This window comes from Trifolium pratense, linkage group LG2 (genome assembly GCF_020283565.1).
Source record: "Trifolium pratense cultivar HEN17-A07 linkage group LG2, ARS_RC_1.1, whole genome shotgun sequence".
Taxonomy (NCBI): Eukaryota; Viridiplantae; Streptophyta; class Magnoliopsida; order Fabales; family Fabaceae; genus Trifolium; species Trifolium pratense.
In genome coordinates, this window is record NC_060060.1 from 73,501,819 (window position 1) to 73,525,828 (window position 24,010).

Below are 24,010 nucleotides of genomic sequence, written 5' to 3' on the forward strand. Positions count from 1 at the left end.
CTTGTGCATCATCAGGGTAAAATTTTACTCCCCCTGAATACTTGCTTACTGCTACTTAAAAACATGTCATCACAAAAGACACAACAACATGTAGCAGAAACAAACCAATCAAACTACTACTCCCCCTTTTTAGCCACAAAATGTGCCAAAACAGGAAAGTAAAGTATCCAAAGTGCAGAATTTAAACAAAGTACAGACCATGCACTCAGAAGGTGCTAAAATCCAGGGCACAAAACACCCACAAACCAAATAACAAAGTACAGTAAAACATTAAAAAGATTACAAAATCATTCATCATCACTGCTATCAGAGTCTTCATCCTCATCTGTAGCAGTAGCATAACCTTCATCCTCATCTGCATTGTTTTGTTCACCTGTAGCAGCCACATTTGCACTAGCTTTCACAGGTACCTCATCAGCTTCCAATCCTTCAATCATCTGCAAGAACACTTTCTTCCTTTCCTCAAGCTCAGCCTGCTGTTTATCTATTTCCTGACATTGAACCTTTAAACCAGCAATAATCTCCTTTTTGGTCATAACACCAGCTCCAGCAGCAGATGTCCCAACATGATCAGTAACATTGTGATTACCAAAAAGCTTATGATGAAAAGTAAAACCAGATTCTCTCTTCTTTGGTGTGTCAGTCACAACCTTGATGTCTGGATATTGGGCCAAGATAATTCCACATAGCAAAGATGGAAATGCTATTGGCATCTTCACAGCAGTTGATCTAATATGCTTAATGGTTTGATCAAAAATAAAGGTCCCATAGTCATAGTCAAACTTGGTTCCTACAGCATATATAAATCTACCCAGGTTTGTAGCAACATTGGTTGCATGCTTGGTTGGCACCCAATTTGTTGACCCTATCCTATTGAGGATGGCATATTTGACATTCAATTTACTAGTGGGTATCAGCTTCTTTGTGGGCCAGACCTTAACCTTACCAGCAGTTATTTCAGCACTCACAACATCATTAGCAACCTCTAATTCAGCCTTAGGTTCTACAGATCTTCCTAAGTAATTATTGATCACTACAGGAGAAAAATTGATACATTTACCTCTGACAAAAACTTTGTGGTAGTCCTTGCTCAGTGGGTTATCACATTCTTCAGGGATGTTCACAAGAAACTCTTTCACCAGCAGCTCATAGCAGGGACTGAAGTCACAGACTGTCTTCATCAGACCAGCTTCCTTGATGTAGTCAAAGATGTCTTGACATTTTAGAGCATCTTTGGCCAATTCCCTTTCAACCGCCAGCCTCCTCTGGTAGATGTAATCCCATCTCAGTGCAAAGGCAGCACGGTGGAATGAAATGTTATCACATGGGGCTTCTTCAACACCTTGAGGAGCCTTCTTTGCAATAGACTTCTTAGGGTTGGGAGATGAGATTATGGTGACATCTTCAGCAGCATCATAATCTGAGTCACTGGATGACTCCTTCTTCCTCTTCAATGTATCCTTTTTCTTGCCAGGAGGGGAGAGAACCTTGCTCCAACCTTTGACTGGTCCAACACCTTTTGTTTTCACTCTTGGTGCAGGAGTTTTGCTTGCAGTGGCCACATCCTTCCCTGTACAGCTTCTCAACCTTTTTGTTATACCACCAGCAGTCTTGGTGGTGACATAATCATCAACATCTACTACATCTCTTTCTTTCTCTTTCTCAGCTTCTGCTTGCTTGTCAGCTTCAACCTCTTGCCTTTCTGTGGGTATTGACTGGTTGCTTTCTTCAGACTGAGTGTCCTTTTCATCATCAGAGGTACTCTCATCAGCAGTTCCAGTTTCTTCATCTGTGAACTCAGATGTTGTGACAGTTGTCTCAACATCTTTTTCAGCAGCAGTTTCCTTCACAGGTTTTTTCTCAGCAGTTGCAGTTTCAACTTCTTCATTCACATTCAAGGATGTTTCAACATCCTCCATGACAACTTCTTCAGTAACAACAGGGGTTGATTTTTCAGCCACCATCTCAGCAATTGTTGGTGATTTATTAGCAGTTTCTGTTTCAACCTCTGTAGGAGTATCTTCCATCTCAGTTTCAACAGGAATAGAATTAAGATCTCTCTTTTCAGCTTCAGATCCCAAATTTTCTTGACTAGGGTTACCAGCAATTGAAATAAGTGTTTCAACAACTTCAGACACAGATTTAGGGTTCTGAGATTCTACTTCAGTTGTTTTCTCGGATGTGTTAACATTCGATTCAAAAACCAAATCAGACATAGAAAGAGCAAACTTAGATTTATAATCCCTTCTATTCCTTTTAGAAGTTCCTTTCTCAGATTTATTATCAGATGGAGAGATAGCATCACTTACTTTTGAAGTTTTCTTCTTTTCAACCGATTTTCCCTTCCCTTTCTTCTCAGCAACACTTGATTGAACTTTGGGTTTGGAAGCACGAACAGTTGTAACCGGTACAGCATCCTTGATGATTTTTGAGGGTTCGATCTTTGCTTTTGATCGAGTAGAACGACCGGACTTTGTAGTTTGGGAAGATTCAGACATGTTTGGATGATGATTTTTGAGTTTTAGGAAGTTGAATGGATGAAAGTTGAAGTTGGAAGTGGAAGAATAGGGTTCACGATAAAAAATTAGGATTTGAGTGGAAGTGTATTGATAGCGTGTACAGACACATTTAAGGGAAGTTTGTAATGATTTCCCTAAATTAGCGTGCATTGATTGATGGGAGAGAAAACAGTTTCCTTTTGCACGCCTCAACTGCTGTAACTGCTATGCTTCTTCATGCAGGAAAATTCCCAATTTGCCCCTTAAAAATTCAAATTGATTAGCATCAAGCGCCTTTGTAAAAATGTCAGCTAGCTGTTCACTTGTACCAATGTGCTTAAGTTCCACACAATTTTCTTCAACAAGGTCTCTAATGAAATGATGCCTGATGTCTATATGTTTGGTTCTTGAGTGTTGAACTGGATTTTTTGATATATTAATTGCACTCAAGTTGTCACAATATAATGTCATAACATCTTGGTCAACATTATATTCTTTCAGCATCTGTTTCATCCACATCAACTGTGAACAACTGCTACTTGCAGCTATGTATTCAACCTCTGCAGTGGATAGAGACACACAATTCTGCTTCTTGCTGAACCATGAGATCAAGTTGTCACCCAAAAAGAAGCATCCTCCTGAGGTACTCTTTCTATCATCAGCACTTCCAGCCCAATCTGCATCACAATACCCTACCAAAGTAGAATTCTTTGTCTGGGAGTACAGAATCCCATAATCACTGGTGCCCTTTATATACTTCATAATCCTTTTGACTTGTACAAGATGGCTCATCTTTGGCTTGGCTTGATATCTTGCACAAACACCCACAGCAAAGGTGATGTCTGGTCTACTAGCTGTAAGATACAAGAGACTGCCAATCATGCTCCTGTATAGGCTTTGGTCAACATCAATGCCATTCTCATCTTTGGTTAGCTTCAGATGTGTAGCAGCTGGAGTTCTCTTGTGTGCTGCAGTGTCCATTCCAAACTTCTTGATCATATTCTTCGCATACTTGCTTTGAGAAACAAATATGGTGTCTTCCATTTGTTTGACTTGCAGACCAAGGAAATATGTCAGCTCACCTACCAAACTCATTTCAAACTCTGATTGCATTTGTTGTACAAAATGTTGCACCATCTTTTCAGACATTCCACCAAATACTATGTCATCAACATAAATCTGGGCAATCATCAGCTTCTCTTCTTGTTCTTTAACAAACAAGGTTTTGTCATGGCCTCCTTTTCTGTATCCTTGACTAACAAGAAAATTTGTCAGCCTTTTGTACCAGGCCCTTGGAGCCTGTTTCAGTCCATAAAGAGCCTTCTTTAACTTGTACACATGATCAGGATTGGTAGGATCTACAAAACCTTTTGGCTGCTCCACATAGACTTCTTCATGTAAGTACCCATTTAGAAAGGCACTCTTGACATCCATTTGGTACAGCTTAAATTTAAAGATACATGCTATACCAAGAAGTAGCCTAATAGATTCCAGTCTTGCAACTGGCGCAAATGTTTCATCAAAGTCAAGTCCTTCAACCTGAGTGTACCCTTGAGCCACTAACCTTGCCTTGTTTCTTGTTACAACACCATTTTCATCTGACTTGTTCTTGAACACCCATTTTGTGCCTATGACATTAACACCATTGGGTCTAGGAACAAGATCCCACACATCACTTCTTCTAAACTGAGTTAATTCATCTTGCATGGCTTCTATCCAAAACTCATCAGTGAGAGCCTCTTTTACATTTTTAGGCTCAACTTTTGAAACAAAACATGAATTAGTAACCACTTCATTAGTCCTTCTTGTAGCAATTCCCTGGTTAGGATTCCCTATGATGAGATCCTTGGGATGGTTCTTCTGTATTCTTATTGAAGGAACTTTACTCACAGAACGAGGTGTAGGAATGGTTGATTCATCATCTGAATCTGATTCCTTTTCTGCTACAGCTTCTTCAGATGTTGGCAAAGTTGTTGCAACATCATCTTCAGTGTCAGATGTTTTAGTAGATGTCAAATCATCTATCACAACATTGATAGATTCTACTATTACCTTGGTTCTCTGGTTGTAAACTCTATAGGCCCTGCTGTTTGTTGAATATCCAAGAAACAACCCTTCTTCACTTTTAGGATCCATTTTTCTTCTGTGCTCTCTATCAGATAGGATATAGCACTTACTTCCAAACACATGAAAGTGTTTGACAGTTGGTTTTCTGCCTTTCCACAGTTCATATAGTGTAGTAGAAGTTCCAGTTCTGAGTGTGACACGATTGTGAATATAACAAGAAGTATGCATAGCCTCAGCCCAGAATTGATATGGAAGATGTTTTGCATGCAACATCACTCTGGCTGACTCTTGTATTGTCCTGTTCTTCCTCTCAACAACACCATTTTGTTGAGGTGTGATTGGAGCTGAGAATTCATGCTTGATTCCTTCAGAGATGCAGAATTCAAGAAAGCTTGCATTCTCAAACTCTTTACCATGATCACTTCGTATCCTAACAATAGCAGAGTTCTTTTCTCTTTGGAGTTGAAGACAACGTTCTTTGAATGCATCAAAACTTTCAGATTTGTCTTTTAGAAATTCAATCCATGTGAACCTTGAAAAGTCATCTACCATGACAAACGCGTACCTTTTTCCTCCAAGGCTCTCCACTTGCATTGGCCCCATCAGGTCTATGTGCAGTAATTCTAGAACCCTTGTTGTGGTAAGATGTTGCAACTTTGGATGCGACATCTTTGTCTGCTTCCCTATTTGACATTCTCCACATATACTTCCTTCCTCTATTTTGAGCTTTGGAAGTCCTCTGATAGCCTATTTAGCTATTGCCTTCTTCATGCCTTTGAGGTGCAAGTGGCCAAGTTTTTGGTGCCACAACTTTACCTCATCTTCTTTGCTAATAAGACATGTTGATACATCTTCTTCTTTAGGGATCCAGAGATAGCAGTTGTCTCTTGACCTTACTCCTTTCATCAACAGCTCTCCTTGCTCACTTGTAACTAGACATTCTGCTTTTGTGAAGTTAACTTTCATGCCTTGATCACAAAGTTGGCTTATGCTGATAAGATTTGCTTTAAGCCCTTTTACAAGCAGCACATTATCTAGCTTTGGTAAGCCATGGTTTGCAAGTTTACCAACTCCCTTGATCTCTCCTTTGGCTCCATCTCCAAAGGTCACAAAGCTGGTAGCTGATGCACCTAAAAATATGCTATTTATTTAGTTAATTTACTATTATATTTTAATTATTTTTATTTTGATTCCGAAGTTTTATATTATGAATTGTTACTTATTTCTCGTATTTTAAATAAACAGATAAAAATTGCACGAGTTGAAGAAAGGAGCGAAAACGGACCAAAAAGAAGCAAAACCGGACAAAAAGGCCACACACGTGCAACCAATTGGGCCACACGTGTGCAGCCCACTCAAAAGCAATTCAAGCCTGCCAGCACAAACAAAGTGGCGCCTGCCACAAGGAACCAAAGTGGCGCCTGCCACTTTTCCATCATGACCGTCCCTCAAAATTCAATCGGACGGTGACGCGTGTTGTGAAATTAGTCCCACATCGGGCAGATTTCAACAGTAGTGCTTTGTATTTTAGTATAAATAGGTCCCTTTTCTCCACTTTCTAGACACACAACTTTGTAAGAATTAACTTGTAAAACGAGAATATAACTCGTATAGTTAGTTGGAAAGAATTCTTAAGCCTTTGCGGGAATTCTTTCTAAAGTTGAATATTATTTTCTTTTGTGCTGACGTTATTCCTTGCAGCTTTTATCCAGGTTTCTATTTTATTTTCTTTCTTTTATTTTTCTTTATTGTTTTTATTTATTTATGCTTTATTTATTTATTTGCTTTATGTTTTTATTTCCCGCTTATTTATTTATTTCGTCTTTAGTTTTAGTTTTAGTTATGTCTAGCTAATTTAATATTGCTAGGATGTGTGATTAGTAGCTAGTAGGGTTTCGATAGTTAGTTCGCGCGCTAGTTTCTTTTAAGTTTTCTTTAAGCAGTTTTTATTTTTTAATTGACTATAATTTGTCACGAGAGTGAGAATTAATTAAAGTAGGATCAACATAGAACGCCACTTAGGATTAGAGTCGATAATTATTTCTAATTCGGAAGAACGCCCACTTAGGATTAGAAGTAATTTAATTATATTTGGTTTTCAAAAAGTACTTTATTAGCGGATGTGAGACGAGAGTTTAGCATCACCTTTATAATCTACAACATTAGTCAAGATTCGCGATAGCTGAGATTAGTGTTTTTAAACCAATATAATTCGAAAACTTAATTGTTTACACCACTAAATATCTAGAAGTAATGCAACTACTTTGTAAAGTATTTTATTAATTTCATGATGAGAGTTGTGAGAGCTGGAAGTGAGAACGGCTTTCGCCTGGAGCATCGACTTTATTAAAATACGACAACTAGGTGGTGTAGTAATTTTACTTAGCACGAAAACTACTTTGATAAGTATTTTATAATTTCATGATGAGAGTTGTGAGAGCTGGAAGTGAGAACGGCTTTCGCCTGGAGCATCGCTTTTATTAAAATACGACAATTAGATGCGGTAGTAATTTTACTTAGCGCGAATTAAATATCGAACCCTGTGAAGCAACTAAGAGCTCATCCTAGCAATACGCTTTATTATTCTAAAAACCCAAAAAAATATTTTCTTTTGTTTTATTTAAAAATTCTACTACTATTTACTATTTAGCCTTAGATTTACAACGTAACATTAGATAACGGTAGGTCGACTATTGGTCTCTGTGGGATCGATAATCTTTTAAAACTACACGCGGCAAGGCTGTATACTTGCAGCGCATCAAGTTTTTGGCGCCGTTGCCGGGGACCAATTTAGTCGATATCGTAACTCCAATGTTGCACCGTAGAGACTAAGGCACTTTTATTTTAAAATTTTTAAAATGGATTACTCATATTTCCTCTACGACCACCACCCCCATTATTATGAGGAACCACAAAATCAATATAAATTCAATCTCGAAATATTAATGGAGGATTTCATTGAGACTCAAACACTCTCTAGGCTAGAATCTATGATGGAAAGGTTTGTGGAAACACAAACTCGCATAAATAAAGAAGTAAATGAAGCTTTCATGAAGATAAACACCAAGGTCGAGTCCCTCGAGGCCGATAGCAAGGCAATAGAGACTCAAATCTCTTTGCTTGCACAAGCATCTCTAGGATCGTTCACTAAGAGTCATATAGACGTCATAACAATTAATGAAAGTCAAAATAAAAATCCTAAAGAGAGTGATAATGAAATCAATGAGAAATCTAATGAGAAAAGAATAGAGATTGCGAAAATTCCACCGACACCGCCTCAAGAGGAGGTTGTCAAAGAGGTAGAGAAGGAATCAACTTACATTCTCCCTCCCCCTTACAATCCACCGACCCCTTTCACCCAAAGGCTTGTGGAAGCCAAGGTAGAATTCCAATCTAAAAGGGATGTAGAAGAGTTGAAAAACATAAACACTAATGCCCCTTTGTATGAAATCCCGTATAAAAAGAGAAATTTAGAGGACAATAGGAAAATTATTAGTGTTAAAAAGGGGAGAGTAGACTTTGAGGTGGCGAATGAAGAAACTAAACTCAGACCCGAAAAACTAATAATAAAAATTGATCCAGAACCACCACCACACGTTCAGACCTCTGAATCTCCCTATAGGAAAAAGAAAATAAAGAGTGAAGGGTATGGGAGATGGGTTGACAAATGGCGATGGAAACCAAAATTAATTAGGAGTTTAATCGGAGATTCAAGAAAACACCCTTAGTGCTTACATTTCTGAACAGTCGAGCCAACGACGTTAAACAAAAGCGCTACGTGGGAGGCAACCCATGACTTTTAATCACTTTCTTTTATTTTTGCTTTCTTTTTCTTTTAGTTATTTCCCTATTTTTCCGTGTGATTTTATTTCTGCATATTTTAGTATTTTCATTCAGACGTTTTCTTTTCCATTTCAATACGTTCTTAAATATTTTCATTAGTATTTATTTTAGTCATTATTGCGAAATTATTTTCAAAGATTTTTAATTATTTTCGTAACCGTCTATTAGTCGATTAGTATATGCACTTATAAATGTTTATTTATTTGGTCAAATGTGCATTCAATCAAAAGAGTAGTCTTTGGTCAAAAAGCCTTTCATGAGCAAACAAAAACACAACTCCCCACACTCTTACAAGAGCATGGTTCACGCCACGCATATGATTCCCTAGGGAAGATGTTTTTGTTTTCATTCATTTTGGAAGAACATGGCATGCAAATTTGATTCACTTACCAATTTTCTTTTACCTTACATGCAATCAATGAAATTAAATTGGTAGGACCTTATGTTTTTCAAAGAGATTCTTTCTTTTTGACTATAAATACATGCCTTGCAAACACAAACTATCTCACCATTTTCATTACTTTCTTTCATAAGCTTTACATCTCTATTTTTTTCAAAAATAAAAAAAAAAAAAAAAAAAAATCACAAAATGGATTATGAGTTAGTTTTTAGAAGAAACTCCAATCAAGCTCAAACTTATGAAATCTTGAGAAGAAGGGAAATTCAAGCCACAAGATACGCCGACGAATCTATTTTAAGAAAATTAGGATTGTTAGAAAGTGTGAATTATTTGCTTGACAATTTAAATCTTAGACACTTCTTATCTCAACATAATCCCGTCTATCCTAAATTAACTCTCGAATTCCTTAGCTCTTTAATTGTTAATCCCGTTCCCGAAACTAGGAGTTCTCTTGGCACTATTTACTTTAGAATGTTTAATGTTGAGTATGAATTTTCTTTTAATGATATGGCTGACCTTTTACGTTTCCCCCATGGCAATGGAGTTAAATGTGAGGTCCGTGATGATGAACAATGGAAAAAAACATTTAGCTTATTTTGGAGAGCTATCGCCGATCAACAAATTGATAGTCATGAAGGGAACGCGGCCTCATCTATCCATAATCCGGCGTTACGTTATTTTCGCCACCTTTTGGCAAACACTATTTTTGGCCGTGCTAATTTTAGCAAAGTCAACTCTAAAGAATTGTTTTATATGTTTGCCGTCTTTAAAGAATTAAGAATTAACACCGCCCCCTTTTTCTTTTCACATATGCTTTCACAAGTTAATTCGAGGCGAAATGGTGTTATAATTTTTGGAGGCTTAATCACGACCATAGCTAAAGCCATAGGACTAGGACCTCGATTAGAAAATTTAGACCATACTCCACCCCGTTTTATCAATGAAGATATGATGAAGAGTATGAATTTAGTGAGGCTAAGGGAAGATGGTAGATATGATTTAATGATTAACAACCGTGTTTTCTCTAATATCACCCTTCCTAACACATGGCTTACGGATGTACGTAATGAAAGGAATCTTCGCTATACTAATAATTCTGTGCCTAATAGAGCTCCCACGCACATTTCTCCAAATGTTGCCGCTGGTGGGGGCGCAAGCATTGTTCCACCTGCACACACTACACATTTTTCTAACACTTTTGCAGGTAGTTCCTCCTCATCAAGACAAAGCTCCATCGATGATGTACTCCATGAGATACGCGCCCAAAATGCATTAAATCAAGAGCGCGATGGATTATTCTATGCCATGCATCAACAACAAGAGGAGATGATGGAACGAATGACATTCATGCAAGCCCAGCAAGACGAAATTCTTCAAAACCAACATGAGATGCAGGGCTATTATCATAGGTGGGAGAGCTCCGAAGAGCACCGTCAACAACAGCTCGACAATGTCATACAAGAGCTAGGCGGTTTGAGGTTTCAGTTCAACAATTTCCAAAATTATCAACATCCTCCCTCATGATCTCTCCACCAGGTTTTGTGCTCCAAAGCTACACTTGAGTCTCAACAGTGAGGACACAGTTGGATTTAAGTTTAGGGGAGTATTCTACCATCCTTACTTTATTTCTCAGTTATTTTATTTTTTAGTACAATTTCCCTTTTCGCAAATAAAATAATAGCACTATTTTTGGGTAAATTTTAAATTTTTCCTTTCCTTGAATCAATAAAAAAAATTTTCCAAAGACTTAGGACAATAGCTCACTTAGAAAGTATATAGGTTAAGTAAAGACGAGAGGCTAAGTTAAGGAAATTAGGGAATTTCACAACAAAATCGGTATTTTTCCAACACCCAGAAGTCTCCCTAGTATAGATATCAATTTGAATAACCATTGTGCCAAAATCTCCTGATTTAAATTTGTGGAATCCTTTAGTAGTTTATCTATCCAGTCGGACACCATCTATAAAGTCACACATTAAGTAGGTTTGTCGATGAATATAAGCGAATCATCTAAGCAAATTCTTAAGGTCATACTGTGGTAATACGGTTAAACCTTAAAGAAAAAAATATATAAGGTCATACTGTGGTAATACGGTTAAACCTTCGAAAAAAATATATTTATATGATTGCTAATACAAAAATTTGTATCATCAAAATTTGTATCATCAAGCTATTTGCGAGTTGAAAAAGATGAACAAAGACGCTAACCGGCTTCCTTACCATGTGTGTGACATAGATAAAGGGTCTTAATGTGACTGTCTAGAATGAAAAAGGATGAAACAAAGGAGAAGACTTAGATTTTAGTACAACGGCATGATCCAAATTCGATATGTATAAGAGGGAGAACTTTGTGTGTCGTTGAAATACCCTTCTTGATTGTGTAAAGAACCTAACTAATTAATCTTAGCCGATCTAAATTTCTGACCACGTATGAGTACTTGTGATGTTATTTTTCTCTGAGTCTGTGTGTGTGAGTTGCTTCGCATTTCAAATGTTTTCTATATGCAAGCTAAATTGCTTGAGGACAAGCAATGGTTCAAGTTTAGGGGAGTTTGATGCACCTAAAAATATGCTATTTATTTAGTTAATTTACTATTATATTTTAATTATTTTTATTTTGATTCCGAAGTTTTATATTATGAATTGTTACTTATTTCTCGTATTTTAAATAAACAAATAAAAATTGCACGAGTTGAAGAAAGGAGCGAAAACGGACCAAAAAGAAGCAAAACCGGACAAAAAGGCCACACACGTGCAACCAATTGGGCCACACGTGTGCAGCCCACTCAAAAGCAATTCAAGCCTGCCAGCACAAACAAAGTGGCGCCTGCCACAAGGAACCAAAGTGGCGCCTGCCACTTTTCCATCATGACCGTCCCTCAAAATTCAATCGGACGGTGACGCGTGTTGTGAAATTAGTCCCACATCGGGCAGATTTCAACAGTAGTGCTTTGTATTTTAGTATAAATAGGTCCCTTTTCTCCACTTTCTAGACACACAACTTTGTAAGAATTAACTTGTAAAACGAGAATATAACTCGTATAGTTAGTTGGAAAGAATTCTTAAGCCTTTGCGGGAATTCTTTCTAAAGTTGAATATTATTTTCTTTTGTGCTGACGTTATTCCTTGCAGCTTTTATCCAGGTTTCTATTTTATTTTCTTTCTTTTATTTTTCTTTATTGTTTTTATTTATTTATGCTTTATTTATTTATTTGCTTTATGTTTTTATTTCCCGCGCCACTTGAGATTTCTACTAGATAGTAAAAACTGAACATTGATTCTAATTCGGAAGAACGCCCACTTAGGATTAGAGTCGATAATTATTTCTAATTCGGAAGAACGCCCACTTAGGATTAGAAGTAATTTAATTATATTTGGTTTTCAAAAAGTACTTTATTAGCGGATGTGAGACGAGAGTTTAGCATCACCTTTATAATCTACAACATTAGTCAAGATTCGCGATAGCTGAGATTAGTGTTTTTAAACCAATATAATTCGAAAACTTAATTGTTTACACCACTAAATATCTAGAAGTAATGCAACTACTTTGTAAAGTATTTTATTAATTTCATGATGAGAGTTGTGAGAGCTGGAAGTGAGAACGGCTTTCGCCTGGAGCATCGACTTTATTAAAATACGACAACTAGGTGGTGTAGTAATTTTACTTAGCACGAAAACTACTTTGATAAGTATTTTATAATTTCATGATGAGAGTTGTGAGAGCTGGAAGTGAGAACGGCTTTCGCCTGGAGCATCGCTTTTATTAAAATACGACAATTAGATGCGGTAGTAATTTTAGTTAGCGCGAATTAAATATCGAAACCTGTGAAGCAACTAAGAGCTCATCCTAGCAATACGCTTTATTATTCTAAAAACCCAATAAAATATTTTCTTTTGTTTTATTTAAAAATTCTACTACTATTTACTATTTAGCCTTAGATTTACAACGTAACATTAGATAACGGTAGGTCGACTATTGGTCTCTGTGGGATCGATAATCTTTTAAAACTACACGCGGCAAGGCTGTATACTTGCAGCGCATCAGTAGCATATGACTTCAAGTCTTCAAGATAGTGTTCAACACCTGTCATGTGTCTAGAACAGCCACTATCAAAGTACCATGTTTCTCTTGAAGAAGCTCTCAAGGATGTATGAGCTATTAGACCTGTGATCTTCTTCTTTTCTCTCCATTCCTGTCTTGTTGTAACATTAGGAAAGACAGGAGTATAGAATTCTTGATGAACTCTCCTTGGATATCCGTGCAGCCTATAGCAGAAAGGCCTAATATGTCCTTTCCTTCCACAATGATGACATGTCCAGTTATAGAATCTGGGCACAGGTTGTTCCATAAGATGTTGCAACAATCCTCCTGACACAAACGTGTTGTTGATTGGAGTATGTATAGTGGCATTGTTGAACTTCATCTGTTGCTTTACTCTTTCATGTTCAAAACCAATGGGCTTAGGTTTCCCGTAGTTTTGTCTTTGTAACATCTCTTCAAAGGCATCAGTACCTTTGGTCATCATTTTAGCCACTTTTGTGACTTGATCCAAGTCAGCATTTAACTTGGTCACTTCTTCACCTTGTTTAGCAACTTTACACAGGAGGTTAGACTTCTCCATTTCCAACTGTCGAATTTGACTACTCTGATCTTCAACCTTAATGTTGAGATTATTAATGTTCATGAGTAAATCATTTCTCTCAGCTTGTAGTTTGCCATTGATCTTCTTTTGTTTCTCCAATGCTTTGCAGACTTCTATACTTCTATTATGAAGATCTTTGTAAGTAGCAGCTAGTTCCTCATAAGTTACCTCCTCATCACATGATTCTGAGTCAGATACACAAACTCCTGTTAAAGCATTAACAAATTTGGCAGATTCTTCCTCCTCTGAATCTGTATCAGACCATGAAACCACAAGACTTTTCTTTTTCCTTTTTAGAAAGGTTGGACATTCAGGTCTGATATGGCCAAAACCTTCACATTCATGACATCTAACTCCTCTTTCATCTTCATTTGCCTTTTTCTGAGAACTGGACTGTTTGTTGTTGTTGAATCGACCATTTGGCTTGGACCTTTGATCTACTTTCTTCATCAACTTGTTGAATTGTCTCCCTAGCATAGCCATAGACTCAGCTAAGCTTTCTTCTCCTTCAGATTCAACTTGTAAGTCATTAGCAGTGCTTTTTGAGGAAAAAGCTAGATTCTTATCTTTCTTTTCATTTCTCCTGTTCAAGCCAATTTCATAGGTCTGAAGTGATCCTATGAGTTCATCTAAGTTTAGGCTGGAGAGATCATGAGTCTCCTCAATGGCTGTCACCTTCATATCAAATCTTTTAGGCAAAGATCTGAGTATTTTTCCAACTAACTCCTCATCTGAGATAGGTTTTCCAAGCGCATCAAATGAATTTGCGAAATCAAGCACATTCATTTGAAAGTCATGAATGGTTTCTTCCTCCTTCATTCTGAGATTCTCAAAATTAATTTTGAGCATCTGAAGCTTAGATAGCTTCACTTTTGATGTTCCTTCATGAGCCTTTCTCAGAATTTCCCAGGCATGCTTAGCAGTAATACATCTCTTTACAAGCCTGAACATGTTAGCATCCACACCATTGAAAATTGCATACAAGGCTTTGGAGTTGCCAAGTGCCAGATCATCCTCATCTTTTGTCCATTCATCATGTGGCTTCTTAACATCAGTTTTATTGCCATCTTTGTCAAGAACCATTGGTGGTTCCCATCCACGTAACACAGCCTTCCATGTCCTGCTGTCAATTGATTTTATGAAAGCCTCCATACGAGATTTCCAATAATCATAGTTCTCAGGACCTGTCAGTAAAGGGGGTTTAGACACTGACCCTCCTTCTTTATTCATTGTACCAGAAAGTACTCTCCCTGGAGCTCACCCAAAATAACAGAACAGGGTGCCTGCTCTGATGCCAATTGAAATTCTGGTATCACTAGAATGATGTTACCGAAGATGTCTCAACAACCACTTTATGAATAATGTTGTTTCTATTGTTGGCACATCTTACATAACATATAAAATACTGACAGAAAATAAATAAAGTGCACAAGTAATTGTTAACCCAGTTCAGCCAACTGCCTACTCTGGGGGATACCAATCCAGGAAGGAAATCCACTAATAGCTCTAGTTACTAAGACCTCCAGCAAACCCTAGGATTTACGCCTTAAACTAAGACCTCCAGCAAACCCCTGGTTTACGCCTTATAACCTCGACACTACTCATGCAACTTCTGCCTAGGAACTCCTAGACATGAGATCCCATCTCACTTCCACTCACACAACACAACCTGTGTTGTTTAAACAATGTTGGGAATGATGTGGCGACAACTTGCCAAGACAACACTTCACTTTTGCTTAAAAGCTTCAAGTGAATCACACACGGTACACTCCGTACTTCAAAGCTTAGGAGTCACCTTAAAATAATAAACTACTTCTTAACTCGTGTTATAGAATCCACAAGCAAGAATTACAATCAAACAATAAAAGACTCAACAAAGACTCAATATGTGTAACTAATATTTTTCAATGAGATACCTAGTCTTGAGCTTGGTCTTCGTATATATAATAATTAGGCACGCTCCTCTTTCTTCACAAATGCTCAGACGCTCCTTGAGAATCATAAAGGATGATCTGATACTTTTTCAATCTTCATTAAGGATATATCAAGACTTTCCAAAAGTGTTTAAAGGACTTTATAAGATAGGATAAGTCATCCAGCTATTCCATTAAGTTTGTCTTATCCTTAAAGCTCCTGATCAGATCAAATCTCCATTGAGCGTGCTCTTTAAGTGGATTTCCATATATAGCAGATGCTCTCATAAATGCGCGAGATTTCCTTGAATAAATATGATGTTGTAACATGTTTTCCAACATCTTGTTAGTATATTTGTTTTAGCAAAATTAAGCCAATTCAAATATCCAACATCACCAAACAAAACTCAGCTCAGCATCAATTACAAAACCACCATATTACCTAAACACTAAAATCAAAAGGTATCTAACCTAATTCCCAAATTAATTTACGAGTTCCACTAGAAAACCCTAATTCACAAATTGAAATCAAATTTAACAAACCCAAATTAAAATTTGATATCATTATATCTTAATACCTAATTACAAATAAAGTTGTAAATCGTTTACCTTAATACGAGACGAGCATCTGATTTTTGAATGTCGAACTCGAACTTCGTTCAACAATGGTGGAGGAGCATCTGGTGAACGATAGAGTCTAAGATAAATGAGGTTGGGTGGTGAGAAAAAAAGATGTTGATGAACGATGAAACGACGAAGTTGAAGAAATCACTTCGTTCAACAATGGTGGACGAAGAACAAACAGGTTGGCTGGTGAATGGGGAAATACGAACAATGAAACAACAGATATTGTGATTTGATTATTTGATTTGATTATTTGGGAATTATGATTAATAAAACAATATTAAGTTTGGGGTAATTTTGTAAGTTTTAATTTGGTAGGGACTTATTTGCAACATGAAGATGTATGGTAAGCCTTTCTACACCATATAATCCTATGTGGCAATTGACTAATTCAACTGTTTCATTAATTGGCCACAGTGGCGACTTCTTTCAATAAGTCAGTTTTTTGACTTCTTCCTAGAATTCTCCCCAAAATATATTCAACACTCACTTTTTCACTCCATATCATTTTCTCTTTCTTCCACCTAATCATTCAACACACATTCAACTTTTACCCTCTCCAATGGTTTTTCTATTCAACACCCTACCCCACCACTTTCTCTACCCCACCACTTTCTATTTCATATATATTCTTATTTAAATTTAAATTTTTGTTTTTATGATTAAATAAAATTATAATTATCGATTAAAATTAAATTAAAATAATTAACACTTAACGATTTATTTTTTAGTTTTTGTAATAAAAACAAAATTTATTTAATGAAATTATACGATACAAATCATCTTAACTTAATTTAAAATACAACACACAAGTAACGTAATTAGTACGATACAAATATTTTGAAATGCAATACAACACACAAGCAACATAATTAGTACGATACAAATAATTTAAAATGCGATAAACACACGAGCAGCAACGTAATAATTAGTACAATACAATAATCTTCAATCACGTCCCATTCCAAACTTTGTCCATATGTGCTTTACTAAATCTGCTTGCAAATCTTGATGACCTTTTGGATCACGGAACTCGGATCTAGCACGCACATGATTTGCAAAAGCGGGTAACACCTCGGTCGAGTATGGTTGCGGTGCACTAGATCCACTTTCCTCAGATTGCTCAAAATCGGTCCAACGTTGAGCATATGAGTCTCGTTCATCCTCAACAATCATATTATGTAATATGATGCATGATCTCATTATGATACCCAAATCGGCTATGTCCCACAAGCGAGCTGGTTCAAGGATGATTTTAAATCGAGCTTGAAGAACTCCAAATGCACGTTCGATGTCCTTCCGATATCCCTCCTGATATTTTGCAAATAACTTATCGGGTTCACTTTGAGGAAGTCTAATCGATTTGACGAAAGTTGGATAAGAAGGGTAGATACCATCAGCTAGATAGTATGTCATATTATAGGGACGCTGATTCACAAAGAAATTAACAGTAGGAGCATTTCACAAAGAAATTAACAGTAGGAGCAATTTGACCCCAATATGTTTCACCTTTCTGGTTTCTCCCGACAACACTGCTTGTTCCAAATTTGATCCACCCACTAATTAGCACCAAATTTTGTTCAGTGTTCCATGATGGTTGCTGGTTTTTCTTGCTCTTGGGTGTTGAATCTTCATTAGCAATAGTTATTTGTGTTGAAAATTCGGGAAAGTTAGGTGTACCGCCACTCGGAAAATTTTCATTAACCATCTGCATGTAACTATTAAACGGGGGTGTTTGAGATGGATTTCTCAGCATAAATCCATAATATGGATGAAAGTTTGTAACAAAGGATGATTGGTTGAAATTTGGTGTTAAACCAAAATTAGGTATGTTTTGAGGATGTTGGTTGAAAAATTGATTTGAATTTTGATAATTGTTGGGATTTTGATAATTGTTGGGGTTTTGATAATTGTTGGAATTTTGAGAATTGTTGGGATAATTAGAAGAATTGTTGGGATCCATTTCACTAAAAAAAAAAAATTAAAACTTCAAAAGAAAGACTAATTAGAAAGATAATAATAGATTAAGATAGTGAAAAACTTGGTTTTTTTTTCTGAGTCCAAATGAAATAAACCAAGTCTCTATTTGTTGCCTCATTATTATATTTGCATCATTGTAATTAATGGCTTAATTAATCTTTTGGTCCCTTAAAGACATTTTAGGTTTCACAATGGTCCCTTAAAGAAAAAAAGGTCCGGATTGGTCCCTTAAAGACACATCAGTTTCTCAATTGGTCCTTTCCGTCAATTTTTTACAAAAAAACGTTAGTTTTAGTTGACTGGATTATGGATGCCATTAAGTGTAAGTGGTCTACCAAAAACCTTATTAATTTTTAAAATTTTAACCATTGGAATTTTTTGTTATATTTGGAGTTAAAATTTAACGGAAATGACCAATATGGCAAACATATATGTCTTTAAGGGACCAATCCGGGCCTTTTTTTCTTTAAAGGACCAATCCGAGCCTTTTTTTTCTTTAAGGGACCATTATGAAACCTAAAATGTCTTTAAGGGACCAATAGACTAATTAAGTCGTAATTAATCAATTATAGAACTTAATCATGTAAATTTTTTCAATTTAATTACTATTGAATGAGATTAGCTGTATAGGAAAGGAAGGGACAAAAATTCCTTCCTAAAAAGCAAAAGGGAGAAGAATGAAGGGCAGGCATCATGAGTTGGGAAATTGGAATTTGGTAAACGAATAGATTTCACAATGATCGCATCGCACCACAGTGAATAAGAAGAGTAATCAACTTAAAAATTATTTTTAATCAAAGTTTTTTTTATGAAATTTCACATATTTAATTTTTGTTGAAAAAACCGTGAACACACAAAGTAAATTCTTTTTGACTTTTTTACTTCATCCATTTAAGGGCTGAAATCTGCCGGATCAATTCAATTTAATTAATAATTTATTTATCAGTCTTAATTCTTAAAGATGAAGGTTGACATTATTCAGAAAATCAATCAAATTTATAATACAAAATTTTACTATAAAAAATTCGAAAAGCCAAACCGTGTTGTTCTCAAGTCTCAACCAATACAACTTTTCATAACCAGCCAACAGCTTAACCAAAAGCCATTCTCGAAGGAAGAAGTAAAAGAAAAGGTGCGATCTCTGTGTGAAAGTCAAAACTGGCATTCTTTTTCTTTTTCTTTCTCACTCAATATCTCAACAACAGCACAAAAATGGACCCCACATAAGATACGCTTTGGTCCTGTCTCATTATCAACACTGTTGTTAACGTTATTAAACAAAAACAGTGACATAGGAAGCGACAATTGGAGGTGGGATAATCCTCTGTGTTCGATTTTTTGCTTAAAAAAACAAACAAAATCACTCACATTTTGATTCTCCGTATCTCTCTCTTTCCCTTTTTCTCATTCTCCTTTATTTATATACTTTACCATTTTCTTCATATCTTTCACCATACCAACCATTTCTCTTTTCAACTTCATCTCTTCTTCTTTTTTTTACTTCCTTTTCTTCTTCTCATGGCTACCACCGGTGATGTTGGTGTTGTTGGTGAGTTACACGTCCTTGCTGTGGATGATAGTTTTGTTGATCGTAAAGTTATTGAAAGGTTGCTCAAATTCACTTCTTGCAAAGGTAATACAATAAAGATCACAAATTTTACAACCCTTTTGATTTTTTGTATGGATTTTGGGTTCACTTGGATTCGATTCTGAGTTTCTGGTGGTTATTGGAAATTGGGTTTTTTTTTTTTTTTTTGCAGTGACTGTGGTAGAGAGTGGAACTAGAGCTTTACAGTATCTGGGATTGGATGGTGATACGAGTTCCATTGGTTTTGATGTAAGCAGGTTTTATAATTTTGTTTTAATTTTTTTGAGGTATTTTTCAGTTTTGGTGTATGGTGCTTATGTTGTTGTTTTGATTGATATGGTTATAGGGTGTGAAGGTTAATATGATAATGACAGATTATTCCATGCCTGGGATGACAGGATATGAATTACTTAAGAAGATTAAGGTATCAATGAATTCTTCTTGTTATGTTTTGTGTTTCTTTTTAGAGATTAAGATGAATTTTCCTGATTAAATTGTAGTTGATGAAATTTGATTTTGTTATTGATCTTTACTTATTTCTGTTGATTTCAGCAGGAATCATCTGTTTTTAGAGAGATTCCAGTGGTGGTTATGTCCTCTGAGAATATCTTAACCCGAATCGATAGGTAAGATCTTGATCAGATTAACAATCTCTTTCCATTTAGTATTGCTTTTTAGCTGAGATTTTGAGCTTGATCTGTTGGTTATATTTGCATATTGGATGATATGTTTGTTGATTAGGTTAGTCTATGTAGTTCTTTTATTTTAAGCCTTTGGTTTTTCTGTTGAACACGTGTATTTTTTTGGGCATGAATTCCATCTAGACTTGAAATTCACTTGTGAAATATGTGTGGGATTTGTGTGATTAGATTATAATTAGATCCCTCATGTTTTTGCCTATTCTAGGTTGGTTCTGGCAATTTTCTAGATGTACATACTCAACCACCAAATTCAAAAATAGCCATGGTGAGTGGATCATAGATTCATAATCATAATACTCAAATTATATTAGGGAATCACTTATTATTATGTCAAAGATCTCGAGATCTCAATAGTTAATTAGGTCTAGGCTGGCAATGAATGGAGATTATAACTGCAAATATTGCATTAAACCTTTCTTAATGATTTGCAATATGAAGTTAAGAGTTTTGTAGATCTAAATGGAATCAATCAATCTTACCAATTTAATTAACCTAGATATTGACCTCAAGTGGTTAACGAGCTCCCCCTAGGGTGAATTGTTCGGGAGAACCCAAGTTTGATTCCTGGTGGGAACAATTCTTTGTCAGACTTTACTTATATATCGCAGTCGAACTATGGATTACTAGGGCCCTTAGTCATTAAACATCCTAATCTCTTCACTTCTCTCACCAACACATGACCAAAATCTTTTCACTAAAATTATAGGCTATCAACAATCTTGCAAAATCTTTCTATTTATGGACAGAATCAACCCATCAAATCAATAATATCATCATATTAGACACATGGGAAGAACATGTTACTTTTATCTTGCAATTGTGGCTACAATAATAATTGAAGCGTGATGAAATCCAATTTCCTTTAAAGACCTTGTTGGCATGACAGCATTATTGTAAATATTATAATTGCCACACAATTATTCACTTTATCAACAACTTCTATAGTGCTTCCATTTATGCCTGAAATTATTGGCAAACACCATTGTTAAAATCTAGCATAGTCTTCACCTTGCAAATTTGATGATCCATGAATGGAAGTTTCTTACTTATTTCCTTGCTTGTTCATTTTTATTGATCGTCGACTTTTGATGATTGGCAGTTGTTTGGAGGAAGGAGCAGAGGAGTTTCTATTGAAACCTGTCAAGTTATCAGACGTGAAACGCTTAACAGATTTCATCATGAGTGGTGAAGGGAAGAAAGTTGGAGGAAAAAGATCTCAAAAAAGAAACCGGTCAGATGATTGCATTTCATCTCTATCAACGACATGCTCAACCGTTTCTCATCCATGCGATCTATCATCACTATCACCGTCTGCTATGTCATCAAAGAAATCTAGACTATGACTATTGATTCATTAAGAAGTGCCCTTTATGTCTCCATTTTTGCTGAACTATATTGTTCATATCACGATGTAATTTGTGTTTTTATACTAAATATTGCTGACAATGAGTATAGGATTAGGACTAAGGAAGAGGATCTCAGAAATCACTTGCTTTTGTTTGTAAAGAAGAAATTTATTATTAGAAAAATTAACAAAATCATCCATTTTGCCGGGTCTACTTTTGTGTTTACTCTGGATCTGATTAATTATTTTCAGTAACATTTAAAATGATGTTAAAGTTTTGAATCCCTACTTATTAGATTATTGCTTCTTATTTTGTTTTTTTGTCTTTTTTGTGCATATGAATGAATTATGGTTGTTGCCATTGATCAATGATCATCCTAACTAGCATTCCAATCTCTTAAATCAATGTTTGGATAAGTTGTGGCAAACGGCTTAACTGATGAGGCTGCGTCTATGTTTGGTATTACGGTGGATACGCCAGAGTTATGATGAGTAACTGTGATTTCACAGAAGCTATAACTTTTGAAAAATTACGGTAGATCGTCGTGATTATGACGTACTTACCAAAGATAGGCCGCAACTAAGTCCAATGATTTTTGGTTACAATTTGAGTCAAACTTGTTCATAGTACAACAAAGTGTATAGTCAAAGCAGGTTTCATTTGAAAAGGTCAGAGACACGTTCAAATAATTTTGATCAAAGAATGCTTGTCCATCATGTTTACAGCGTAAGGCTCTATTTTGTAAAAATAAGCTATAAAATTAAAGTGTTTGACAAATTTAGTTGTTGTAGGTACAAAATGACAAAAATACATGATTAGTGGGTAATGTTTTTTTTTTTTTTTGTAAGTGTTAGTGGGTAGTTATTATAATTTTTAAAAAATAAATAAATAAAATTAAATATGGAATAAAATGAAAAATCTATAAGCTATAAGCTCATACGCTACTTGAAATAGCATCTCAAAAAACGCTATAAGCTAGTTAGAGAAGCTTGTTACCAAACACTTCACATTTTTTTCAAACAAACTTATAAGCTAGTTTAATAAGCTATAAGCTAGTTTATTGGACATACCAAATAGTGCCTAAATCATGCAACAATGATTAAGTCAAATAACAAATTGTTTAAAGTCAAACTAAGTTGATAAAGTTTACTCCATTTCTTAATACTATCATAATTCACACGAGTAACCAATTAGATAACTTGCCATCAACGAATATTATTATTTTCATATTTTTTGATTGCTTGCATTGGATATATTGATTTATTAGTTATGAATAATAACTAAAAAACCATGTGTCAATTAATTGACTGTTACTTAAAGCAGCAAGTTGGTTACAAAAATCTAAGGGCTGAACTTTTCTCCACCGGGTGCATGTGCATTTTAGATGACATATTTTGCTAATCCAACGTGTACGACCGCTGTAAATAATTTTTCGAGTCTTGTGAGACTCAAATGAGCGGCTTACGAGTTTTAATTCTAGTGTATATCCAAGCTCAGGTTCAAACCAACTTTGATTAAGCTAGTAGAGACTCATATTGTCTCATTCAAACACTCTTCTACCATTTTCGTTGATTATGTTATCCGATGTAAATAATAAAACAGTTTAGTTGGTAGAGAGACATTGCATTCATATGTAGGGAAGTTTGAACCCTAATACATCCACTTTTTTTTTGACAATAACACCCTAGTACATCCACTTATTTACTTTAAAAGGTGAAATTCTAGTGACTAGGACTCTGTTTGGCAAGATTTAGCTATAAGCTAGCTTATAGCTGATAGCTGAAAAGCTACGTGATTGAAATTAAAGTGTTTGGTAAAAATTACTCCCTCCGTTTCAAATCACTTGACTTTTTAGAATTTTTTTTTAAAATTACTTGTCTTTTTGATAATTTATGTTATATTTTGTCAATTATACCCTCCTTATTTTAAATCTTTTTGTATTTTTTTTACTAAACTTCTTTGTATAATTTGTTTAAAAAAAATTGATACATAACGTATTAAATTTATTGGAAAGAGAAAGTGCGTGCAAAAAAAAAAAAAATTGGTGAATTAAAATAAGGATATAATAGGAAAATAAGGTGCGAAAATACACTTTCTTAATTTCTTGTTTTTTTCTTTCTAAAAAGTCAAGTAATTTGAAACGGATGGAGATGGAGTAGCTTTTTAAATGATTGATAAATATAAAAAAAAAATATGACATAAAATATAGTGAGTAGTTTTCTTCTTTAGTGGGTAGTTTTTTAGTTTTTTTTTTTTTTGGTAAGAGAGTTTTTTAGTTTTTTATTTATAAAAAATAATAAAATTAGAAGTTAGAATGGAAAAAACCGTAATAAGCTATAAGCTATAAGTTCAAATGCTACTTGAAATAACATCTCAGAGAAAACTATAAACTAATGGGAAAAACTTT

General features: G+C 35.4%; 3 protein-coding genes across 4 annotated transcripts; 2 read left to right on the top strand and 1 right to left on the bottom strand.

Moving 5' to 3' along the window:
* Positions 1-8,989: 8,989 nt before the first annotated feature.
* LOC123911285 lies at positions 8,990-10,770 on the top strand. The gene is made up of 2 exons (XM_045962672.1): positions 8,990-10,217; positions 10,345-10,770. The coding sequence occupies exons 1-2, from the start codon at positions 8,998-9,000 to the stop codon at positions 10,484-10,486; spliced, it is 1,362 nt and encodes a 453-aa protein (XP_045818628.1). The 5' UTR covers positions 8,990-8,997; the 3' UTR covers positions 10,487-10,770.
* Positions 10,771-16,936: 6,166 nt separating this feature from the next.
* Positions 16,937-17,951, bottom strand: LOC123905421. The gene is made up of 2 exons (XM_045955016.1): positions 17,475-17,951; positions 16,937-17,443 (listed from the first exon to the last, which is right to left on the bottom strand). The coding sequence occupies exons 1-2, from the start codon at positions 17,949-17,951 to the stop codon at positions 16,937-16,939; spliced, it is 984 nt and encodes a 327-aa protein (XP_045810972.1).
* A 1,071-nt stretch (positions 17,952-19,022) lies between these two features.
* LOC123911286 (two-component response regulator ARR5-like) lies at positions 19,023-21,816 on the top strand. Of its 2 annotated transcripts, none has more exons than XM_045962674.1 (5): positions 19,023-19,601; positions 19,729-19,805; positions 19,903-19,980; positions 20,109-20,182; positions 21,357-21,816. In XM_045962674.1, the coding sequence occupies exons 1-5, from the start codon at positions 19,487-19,489 to the stop codon at positions 21,598-21,600; spliced, it is 588 nt and encodes a 195-aa protein (XP_045818630.1). In that variant the 5' UTR covers positions 19,023-19,486; the 3' UTR covers positions 21,601-21,816. The 2 variants fall into 2 exon arrangements, with proteins under 2 accessions (XP_045818630.1, XP_045818631.1); XM_045962675.1 differs by having other exon boundaries at positions 19,078-19,601; positions 20,112-20,182.
* The last annotated feature ends 2,194 nt before the right edge of the window (positions 21,817-24,010 follow it).